Source organism: Mobula hypostoma, chromosome 2, assembly GCF_963921235.1.
Source record: "Mobula hypostoma chromosome 2, sMobHyp1.1, whole genome shotgun sequence".
NCBI classification, from domain to species: domain Eukaryota; kingdom Metazoa; phylum Chordata; class Chondrichthyes; order Myliobatiformes; family Myliobatidae; genus Mobula; species Mobula hypostoma.
The window spans coordinates 218,381,094-218,392,369 of record NC_086098.1 but is presented as its reverse complement, the minus strand read 5'-3'; the positions used below and the strand labels follow the sequence as shown (position 1 = coordinate 218,392,369).

General features: G+C 40.6%; 1 protein-coding gene across 4 annotated transcripts in view; it reads left to right on the top strand.

Annotated features, from left to right (window-relative positions):
- The first annotated feature begins 1,546 nt into the window (after positions 1-1,546).
- The window catches only part of LOC134336823 (uncharacterized), a 34,904-nt gene continuing 25,174 nt past the window's right edge, over positions 1,547-11,276 (top strand). The window contains exons 1-3 of one of the 4 annotated variants that reach the window (XM_063031352.1): positions 1,547-1,727; positions 6,252-6,353; positions 6,838-7,150. In XM_063031352.1, the coding sequence (XP_062887422.1) occupies positions 6,306-6,353; positions 6,838-7,150 (361 nt within the window). In that variant the 5' untranslated portion in view covers positions 1,547-1,727; positions 6,252-6,305. Of the gene's footprint in view, positions 1,728-1,990; positions 2,128-2,156; positions 2,449-6,251; positions 6,354-6,837; positions 7,151-11,276 lie in introns of those variants that run through there. The other 3 variants (XM_063031341.1, XM_063031362.1, XM_063031372.1) reach the window with 3 other exon arrangements.

The window sequence follows — 11,276 nt, the reverse complement described above, 5'->3', positions numbered from 1 at the left end:
AGGGTGACAAAACGTGGCAGGAGCACTTGGAACTAAAAACTAATCCCTACCGGGAGAAAACAGCACCTTTTCTTTCCACACTGTTCTCCAGCAGTTTAAGGACTAAGTCCAGCCAGAACATAACCCACAAATGCTCTTGAAAGTCAGGTATTAATCCTACCTACCAACAACCAAGCATTGCCATCCTGGTCCCCTTCATGATAGCTTATGAAGAAGCATGTGACTTCCCTCCCAGAGATGATAGGTGTTCGTGCACTCGACTCTTGAAGATTTGGATCCCATCGTCGCAGATGTTTCCAACCACAGCATCTGGAAGGCTGTTCCAAATTCTGATAGCACAGTGAAAGAAGCTTCTATCCAGTGTGTGGGTTCTCGCATCAGGCATAGAAACAGATGAGCAGGCATAGATAAACTTGATCGTGTGGTGCGCCGTCTCTCATAAGATGAAGGCAGCATGGTGCAAAGGTCTGCAGGGCTGTGGCTGGTGTGCATTTTGTATAGCACAGTAGCTGCAGCAACCTGTCGTCTCTGGTGTAAGCAACTGATGGCTAGCTTCTCACGAGCTGTGGCTTCATCTACACCCATAATGCTAAGAGCCTTTCTTTGAATGGAATCAAGCTGGCTGAGGACACTCTGTGAGGCATTCATCCGTGATAAGCAGGCATACTTCATGATACTTCGTACCTGGGCTTTGTAAACCATGGCTCTGCCCTCTTTGTCTAGTTTGGATGCCACTTTCCGCAGAGCTCCAAGCCTTTGTCCAACTTGCTTCTTTGAAATAGTGGAAAGGTGTTTATCCCACACCAACTTTCTGTCAGTATTAACACCAAGGATTCCTAGCTCCTTCTTTAAATCCAGCTTGCAGTTATCAAAATAGAGGTCGGGGTTAGATGGATTCCCCTTCCTAGACATCACCATTGCCTTGCACTTAGTAGGCCAAAGGTGACATTTCAGTCATCTGCCCAGGCTTTTATCCTGTCAAGATCCCTATTCCGGCCTGCTGCCACTATATTACTCTCTTCTGCTCTAATTGGTGCAAATAGTGTGGAGTCATCAGCGTACAGGTATAGCTCATTACTGCATGCATTAACCAAGTTGTCAATAAAGATGGAAGACAGAAGTGGCCCAAGAAGTGGCTGTTCTGTTTGCTCTTCATCTGCGCTTTTCCACATTTTGTTATTTTACTTTACTCTCAATAATATTTTTTTATTTCTCCTGTAAATGATTTGAATGTCCACATCTTCTCATCTAGTTGCCCCCTTTGTTAATTAAACCGCTTGTTCCGTCCCTCTATACTAACATATGTTGGAATCAACATGAAAGTCACATTATTTTAAGTTTAACTAAGAAAACCTTGAACTCTTCCTTCTTTCTTTTATTTAAATCCCGTCACTGGCTTCAATACTAGATGGCAAATCACTACAATCCTCAATTAGCCGTTTATCCATTGCCCAGAAACCCACCATTTGCCTTCTGCCAGACGACTCACATCAGCCGTTCGCAACCTAATCTTTTCGTCACTTCCTGTTATTTCTACACCACCCCCGCTGTGGGCAACTCCCAGCAGGCTCAGTACTTTTCGTTAAAAGTACAGAAAAATTCAGCTCATGCAGATTGACCTTCTGTTAGGGCCGATTTCCTGCTTCTTGACTTCAACTGTGCACTTCCTGGTGGTTTTTAGTTTTAGCTTCCTTTCTGCGTGCAAGAAATGCTCGTGGTTTAAAACGGTAACGTACAATCTAACATGAAAATGTGTGTCCTAGTCTTACTTTACTAACATCCTTTTATCTCCAAAGGCAATATAACCAAATACAGTTTACTCGTTTAAACATTACTACAGTACTCGGAAGAAAAGGGCACGTAACGTGATCGCAGGCACTCTTCCTACGTAGGGGCGTGCGTGCATACGTAAATACGTCGTTGCAAGCGGCCAATACATGGTGAGCAAAGCAGCGGCGCCGTCCAATGGGAGCGCGAGGCTTATTTAAATGGTTTAAAGAGCGGCCGTTTTGAATTTAAACCGTAGCCGGCGGAGCGGGTGGTTGGTCGTTGAAGATTAAGGCCGCCGGTTGTGGTTTGAAGTGAGACCGGGCTGCGTTTGAGGGAGTGCGGCCGTGGTGACTTGAGGTGGGTCTCACAGCGACGAACTGAGCCTTTTGCCCCTCTGCCCCCGAATTGAGCTTATGGCTTGCCTATTCAAGAGTCGGGAAGTAACGTTCCAGCTCTATAAAGTTCCGTTTAGGCCGTGTACAGTCTGGGCGTCTGGTGCCTTTTGGGAAAGGTGCCAGAGAGCTTTACTAGAATATTGATGTCTTTACAGACCATGTACTATTCGAGTAGCTTGTTTTGTTTGCACTGGCGGAAACTGAGGGGCATAGATCGACTAGCCAGTTAGTATCCTTATCCCCAGGATTAAAATACTAGATGACACGCGTTTAAGGAGAAGGGGTAAGTTATTTTTAAACATTGGTGGTTGCCCGAAATGTGCTGCTGTGATGGTAATAGAGGCTAATACAATGTAGGGGGTTAAACGGGCTTGCAGGATTCCCCAAGTATTAAATTGCAGGTTGAGTCGGTGGTAAGGAAGGCAAATGCAACGTTAGCATTCATTTCGAGAGGACTAGAGTACAAGAGCGAGGATGTAATGCTGAGCCTTTGATTAAGGCTTTGGTCAGACTGCATTTGGAATATATTGAGAACAGTTTTGGGCCCCCAGAGGAATGATGCTCTGGCATTGGAGAGGATCTAGAGGCGGTTTGTGAGCATCATCCTAGGAATGAAAGGGTTAACATATGAGGAGTGCTTGATGGCTGTGGGCCTGTACTCACTGGAGTTCATAAAAATGAGGCGGGATCTCTTTGAAACCCTATTGAATATTGAAAGGCCTAGATAGAGTGGATGTGGAGAGGATGTTTGCTGTAGTGGGGGGAGTCTAGGACCAGAAGGTACAGCCTCAGAATTGTGCGGCATCCATTTAAAACAAGTCGTTGAATATGTTTAAGGTGGAGCTTGATGGGTTCCTGATTAATCAGGGTGTCAGAGGCTGTGGGGAGAAAACAGCAGAATGCGTTTGAAGAGGTTAATAAAATAGCCATGATGGAATGGCAGAGCAGAAGTGATGGGCTGAGTGGCCTAATTCTGCTTGTATGTCTTTTGATCTAAACAGATGAATGTGCTAACAATGGAGTGATATGGCCTTTCTGTAGGCAGAAGTGATAAATATAGTTAGGTGTTTGGTGCAATATTGCAGGATGAATGTCCTGAGCTGTTGATAAAGCAAACCACTGGCCCACATCAATATTAGTCTTTTTCTCGTCAAAAAAACACCAAAGAAAATCCAGTTCGATGTTCTTTGGTGCTATAGGTCTCGTAGGCTGATGTACTTGTAATTCAAAGTGTGTGGAAGATAACATGCACTGCTAGTAGTGGCACTTCTAACCTCGCGCATTTCTCTGAAGCTAGATTTAAGGAGCCTGCTCAGGAAAAAGTTTTAATTGTTGCATTTTCCTTGGGTGTCCAAAGTATCTAAGTCAATTTTATTATCAAAGTACATAATATATCACCATCTTGAGATTCATTTTCCTGTGGGCAAATCTATAGAAGACTGAATATAACAGGATCAATGAAAGATCAATCAGAGCATACAGGACAACAAACTACAAATGCAAATATAAATAAATAGGCAATTAATAAGAACATGAGATAAAAAGTCCTTAAAATGAGATAATTGGTTGTGGGAACATCTCAATGGATGGGGCATTATGAGTGTAGTTATCCCCTGTGATTCTTGAGCCTGATGGTTGAGGTGTAGTAACTTGTACCTGATCGTGTGAGACCTGAGGCTCTTGTACCTTTTACCCGATGGCAGCAGTGAGAAAAGAGCGTGACCTTTGTGGTGGTGATTTCTGAACACGGATGCTACTTTCCTGTGACAACATTTCATATAGATGTGCTCATTACCATATAACCATATAACAATTACAGCACAGAAACAGGCCATCTCAGCCCTTCAAGTCCGTGCTGAACGCTACTCTCACCTAGTCCCATTGACCTGCACTCAGCCCATAACCCTCCATTCCTTTCCATATACCTATCCAATTTTTCTTTAAATGATAATATCGAACCTGCCTCTACCACTTCTGCTGGAAGTCATTCAACACTTACTTCAAGCTCCCCTGTCCTCCACTGATAGTTGAACTTTGATAATAAATTTACTTTGACCATTTATGAACAGGTGCAATGAAAAACTTCCTTCCAGCAGCATCACTGGCACATGCATCATGTCAGCTGCATTCATAAGAAAAACATACAGTAAACAAAATTCATAGCCAGTTATTACAAGATTGTTACGTTAACATCCATAACGTTAATTGTTTCTGCCCTCAAACACTGGCTGACTGGCAATTCTTATTTCTAATCCAGTTTAAAACAGGTTAAATAAAAATGAGCTGAAACTACCTTTAGAACTTTTTACAAATTTAACTGCAAGAGCGTTCATGGTCCAAACTGCAGTAATCTATGTGGAGGATGCCATTTTTAACAGTTTAGATTGTACGACACAACAGTAGAATGAAATGCCTATGTTTGGAGGAGCCCGTTAAACCTATCCACAGCGGTCTTGCAGGCAATACCTGAGATAGTCATATTCTTCATTTAGCTCCTCCTCAGACACGTTGCTGTCCAAATTGAAAGCATCCGTGTCCGACTCCGAAGACCAATCCCAGGTTTGGTTCTCTGACCTTCCTGCACAGTTGCCTTGCATTCTTTCCATCAGTGATGCAGAATTCCAGTCAAGTTCCTTTTCTTCATCCCACGCAGGTCTCCATGGAGGACTTTACCATAATGAACTAGGCTGAATCCGTTAGCTTTTGTAGGTTTTTCTGTTCAAAGGCATTGGTGCTTCTGTACCAGGCAGCCAGTCAGTTCACTTTCCACTACACTTCTCTAAAAGTTTGTCGTGTTGAATCTCCACACACTCTTAAAGTAGAGGTGCTCCTGTGCGTTCTTCATAATTGCTCTTGTGTGCTTAGTCCAGATCAAGTCCTCTGGAATAATAACACTCAGGAATTTAAAGTTGTTCACACTCTCCCCCTCTGATCCTCTGAGGATTGGCTCATGTACTTCTGGTTTCCCTTTCCTGAAGTCTGCAATCAGTTCCTTGGTCTTGCTGACATTGAGAGTTTATGACACCTCTTAGCCAGATTTTCAATCTCCCTCCTGTATGCTGATTCATTACCACCTTTGATACGGCCCACATCAGCAAACTTGAATATGGCTTTGGAGCTGTGCTTAGCCACACAGTCATAAGTATAAAGTGATAAGGGCAGGGGCTAAGCACCAAGTCTTGCTGATGAAGATCATGGAGGAGATGCCAATCCACATTTTATCTGTTGCATTTTCCTTGTCATTTTAGTTTGGGAGTCCAACTATGGATCAGTGTTTGTAGGAATTATTGGGTGTGTCACGTGTGTCAGTTTTGTAGGCATGCTGATCTGATACCAACTTTAACATTGAATTTAAGAATACCAAGCCATTGAATCTTGGGATTTTTTTAAAAAAGCCCATTAGCTGATCACACTCCCTTCCACAAGCCAGCCTACTTTTTTTTTATTCCAATCCAAGAGGGTTGGGTATGGATTCAATGGTACTATGTCAGTAGTTTATTTGAAAGCACTGTCATTACATTTTTAAAATCTCATGTTATCTTTTAATTTGCTTTGTGTTAAACCTGATAATTTTTACTTAACCAATGGAAACTGCCTGTTTACTACTGTACTACATCTCTCATCTTTAAACACTTACATCTGTTTCAGGAATGTAGTCACAAAATTTAGCGGGTGTTCATGTACTTCATAAATTGAGTATTTTTGACAATTTATTTTCAAACATGCTAGTTTTGGTTTTTCTATGAAAAAGAAATTAAGCAACATAATTTTGTAGCTGATTTGATGACTAGATGTTCCAGCACTGACACCATCCCACTAGTAGATGAATGGAGTTCCATGTTTTCTTCCTGCTTTTAGAAGCTTTTTCAAGAAAGTCTTTTCTTGACTGGAAGTAACTTGCGATATTTCTTATGTTGCAAGTGTATGCAAGTTGGGTGGGTCTAATAGACTACTGGTTTTAGCTCTTTCACTGATGGCATTGTGATCTTGCCCATTTGTACACTTTGGCTTCCATTATATTTTGGTGTTGAGAGTTTGGCACATTTGAGAAAACTCACTCTGGCTTATTGTACGTTAAACTTGTAGGTTAATTGTGTTGAGGAAGAGTTGCGTCAATACAATAAATCTAATTGATTACAAATGGAGAAGAGGCTAGCCCCGCAAGGAGATCGTGCTGGAGTTGGAAAGGTAATTGTTTTATCAGGTTGCTAGACCATTAAACTACTTTCCATCTCTGGTACCTTGGCCAATAGAACACACTAGTGGATTGAAGTATTTGCAGTCAGTTGAGAAACCAAGTATTTGCTTTGGTTATTTTCAACTGAGATGTTATTTTGGTTTTTATACTAATTGATTCTTTTGCATTTTCGAATGCAGTAATAACCATAGTGATTTCCATATGATTTTTGTCTGCCTGATGCTGCTTGACACTCGCATTATAGGTCATTTTACACACCATTCATAAAAACTGAAACTAAAATTCCTGATCTGAACAAATTCATCAAAAAGGAATCTGAAGAGGTCTCTAATTGGGATTTTTCCAAATGTAATGTGAAATCACTATTTGGTCAAAGGTATTTGAGTAGTGGGGATGATATTTCGTGAGTGTAGTAGAGGGTGTGGCAATTGCTTGTGCATTAGTGTTTTCATTGAGAATTGTTTATTTTAAAAGATGGCAGCTTTTGATAGTGCGAAGCGTGTCGTGGAATCTCAACGAAATTTACAGAATTGCCCACCTTCGAGAAGCTTGCCAACTCAACGAATGACACCTGCTTGTAATGTGGCCCAGCACCGTGCACCTCTTCAAGCACGGGTTTTGTCTTCTAATTCTCTTCCAAGCAAGAGCCAAGTGCCAGCTGATCAAATAAAACAGAAAATGCAAGTCCCTCCGCATTTGAAGCAAGCTGGTCAAACTGAAGTTAAGCAAATTAGTCCAGCTATGACAAACCCGACCACCATGCAGCCAGTTGAGAAACCAAGTGAAGGTAAGATACTTGGGTAAGTCTTGGTGTTAAACTGGGATGAATCATACTACAATCTTTAAAGATATTTATCACGCCTTCATTCTGACATTTTTCCAATCACGTGCTGTTCTCACAAATTGACTTATTTTCAAGTACAGTCGGCCCTCCTTATCCGCCAGTTCTGCATGCGCGGATTCAACCAACTGCAGATTGGGAAAACCCAGAAGTTCTCTCTCCAGCACTTGTAGCTTAAGCATGTACAGACTTTTTTCTTGTCATTATTCCCTAAAAAATACAGTATAACAACTATTTACGTAGCACTTACGTTGTATTGGGTACTATAAGTAATCTAGAGATGATTTAAAGTACAGACAGTCTTTAAGTTGAATTTGTACGTAAGTCAGAACAGGTACATCCGGTATGTATTATTTAGCATCAGTTAGTCAAATGTTTGTCTTGGTATATAGTATATTTTATCTTTTTATGCATATAAAGCGCTTAAGAAACGTATGTATTTCAATAATTAAACCACTGTGTTGCTTAGTAATAATTGTAGCTTTCATCGGGGCAGGGCCTTTCACATGCTCCATTATTCTCACTTTATCCTTTAAAATTTTTCCGATCATTGGCTGACTGTAGCCTAATGCTTTTCCAGTGACCAATGGTGTTTCACCTCTTTCCACTTTTATTATTTCCACTTTATTTTCAATTGTGATTGTTTTCCGTCAACGGAACTGAAACACTGCAGATTAAGGAGCTGCCGCAGGCGGCGGGTCCGGAGCTCCCCCAGGTCCTAAAGTCCACCGGCACTGAGACAGGTTAAATAAGGGACTTGAGCATCCGCGGCAGCGGTGGGGGGGGGGGGTGTCCCGGAACCCATCCCCCACGGATAAGGAGGGCCGACTGTATGTGGGTTACCAAATCTGTCATATGTTTGATTGAAATGAGTGCATTTTCAGAAGTTTTGGCAGAGAAGCTTAGAAATTGGCCTAATCTTTAAAGACTGGTACAGTGTCTTACTGCTCTTTTGTAAGTGTAAGATTTTAAAGCTACAAGAAATTGCACAATACATCTGTCATATGGGCTGAATGTCTTTGTGCTTTGGCATTGTTGCCAAGCTTTCTGTATTGGAGTACCTGTACTTTGGAAAAATAGTGCTACAAATAGTAACGAGTAGCCCTACGTTTTTAAAAATCATGCAGTGGTTTCTGGTTAATTGAGTCCAGGTCATTTTGGCCCTATTTAGTGGCTGCATGGAAATGGTTCAAAAGGTATTTAGAAAAAGGACTACAATCTCAGTAACATTATGTATTAAAAAATGTAATACAGAACAAATTAGAACAGTACAAATAGTACTGCAGTGCTGTAAAACTATTAGTAACCAATAGTTATCAACAGGAATTCATCCAGTGTGTGCAATAAACAAAATCAGTAGGTACTCAATGCAGATAATGGGCTACCTTCATACGATCTATCTTAAATTGCATCCTTCAAATCTTCATTTTTATTGTAACATTAAAAGTAATGGAAATTTTTTGGTTTCTAATTTGTTCAAGCAGTGAAATCATCTCATTTTTACATGGCAGTTTTTGGCATCTCCACACCTGAATGTTTAAATCCACAGTGAGCAAAACAGTTTGGCATTATTTCTCACCAGCTATTTGTGACAAAAATCACTGCTTTTTGAACACAAGCGCATGTAACTGACACATTTGGGAAAAGCTGTTCACTCGAAGCATCTTACAGCCACACAAGTGTGAACAACAGGTGTTAGTTAGAACCTGTTTGGCAACTGCCTCAATTAATTGACAATGTCCCAAAGAAATGGAGGGAATCCCATCAATTTGTTTTGTTATTTAAGAGTTGTCCCAAATAAGTGGCTGCCCCAGTTAACCAGAATCCACTATTAAATTTTGTATTTAAAAACAATTCTTAAAATCCTGTGTAGATAGAAAGAGAAAAATAATTTGAAATTGTGATATTAAACATCAGTTCCTAGATGGCTGGGTGCTTGACTAAGGGTATGAGTGTTTTTATCAATCTGCCTGTTGTCTAGAGTAATGTTGATAGAAAGGATAAGGAAAGAGTACAATACTGGAGGTGATTTTTTGGCAGTAATGTGAAGAGGATAATGATACTGGGATAAACAGGCTGGAATATGGATAGGCATGGCAAATGAAGTTTAATGTGAAGAAGTGTGGTGATGGGAAGAATGAGGAGAGGAAATATATAATGTGCATGATCTGCCTGACATTCAGTGGTAGGATAAGTTAATGATTTAATAAGCATATATAACTGTAGATTTTTATCAAAGTTTTCTGTAAAAGCAGGAAGTATACTAAGTAATAAAATAACTGATAATTTAATAAGCTCAAAGCATTTTGGTAAGGTTCAAAAAATATTTGACCAGTTTGGGCTGCAGGCTACAATTGCAAGGAGAAGTAGGAAGCTCTGGATAAGACTGAGGACTGCTTGAGTAGAGTCAGTGCAGATATAATGGGCCAAATGGCCAACATTTGACAAAAGTAAACAGTACAAGTTTGGAGTTATTTCGGTCAATTAGCAAGGTTAACTCTTTTCATCCCTGGTGAAATGTGCTTGGGGAAATTATTTGGCTTCCAGCAACTATTATTTCTTAACTCTTAATAGAGCAGTTTATTAAATTCAGGTTGGTTAATTGACAGCTTGTTTTCCTAACTGCCTCAGTGGGATTTGAATTTGTCCTTATTATTAGCCTTGCATTACTAGTCTAGAAATTTAGCCACTTTGTCAGTTGTACAATTTCCCCAGGCCATAATTTATAAGCCTATACAAAACCAAAATTCTACAACTTGCACTGCAAAGGAATTACTGGAAATTAATCTTGCATTGTCGTGGTTGGTAGCTGTTATGTTTGTTTCCCATATGAATAAAGTAGTTGGTAAGGTTTTATTTTGCCATCATTTATATCCTATGAATAAACAATGCAGTTGTTAGTGATGTAGTTGCAAATTCAATTTCAAGCCAGCTATTCTAAAGCTGACTGTTGTTACAATGCAGTAGTTTATTAAATGAATGGGAATAAAGTGGCCCTTTTCTGGTTGGCTGCCAGAAATTAGTGGTGATCCGCAGGGGTTAGTGTTGGAACTGCTTTTTATCCATAAGTTTGGATGATGCAATTGGTGGTTTACAGCCTAATTTGTGGATGATACAAAGATAGGTGGAGGGGCAGCTGGTGTTGAGGAAGCATGGTGTCTGCAAAAGGATCTAGATCAGGAGACTGGGAAAAGTGGCGGTTGAAATATTGTGTAGCAGAGTGTATGGTCATGCACTTTGGTAGAAGGAATAAAGACGTAGATTATTTTCTAAATGGGGAGAATACTCAAACATCAGAGGTGCACCATTCCCTGAAGTTACCTTGCAGGTTGAGGCAGTGGTGAGGAAGAGAAATGTAATATTAGCATTCATTTCAGGAGGACGAGAATAGAGAAAAAAGTAAGGATGTAATGCTGGGATTTAAAGTATTGGTCAGACTGCACTTGGTGTGTGGAGCAGTTTTGGACCCTTATCTAAGAAAAGATGTGATGGCAGTTCGGAGGAAGTTCAGGAGAATTATTCCAGGAAAGGAAGGGTAGTTGGATGAGAGGAGTCTGTCTCTGGGCAGGTACTCACTGTAGTTTAGAAGAATTGGGGGTGGGGGTGATTTCATTGAAACCTATTGCATATTGAAAGGTCTGGACAAAGGAGAAGTGGAGAGAATGTTTCTGGTCCTTGGAGTCAAGACTGGGGTGCACTTTCAGAATAGAGGGATGTTCATTTAGAACAAAATGAGGAATTTGTTCAGCCATGGTGGTGAAATCTGTGGAATTCATTGCTAGAGACAGCTATTAAGGCCAAGTGATTGGCTGTATTTGAAGCAGAGGTTGAGAGGATCTAGGTTAGTCAAGGCATGAAAGGTTGTGGTGTGAAAGTAGGAATAATCGGCCATGATAGTATCATGGAACAGACTTGATGGACTAAATAGTCTAATTCAGTTATGTTTTGAGATATTCTGGTCTTTATGCCCTGTGAGGAGATTTCTATTGATCGGAGTACAGTTGGCAGAAGCTAGTTGTGGATTCAGTTTTTTTTTTAATAGTTAGAATGATCATGTCATTTGGCCCACCTA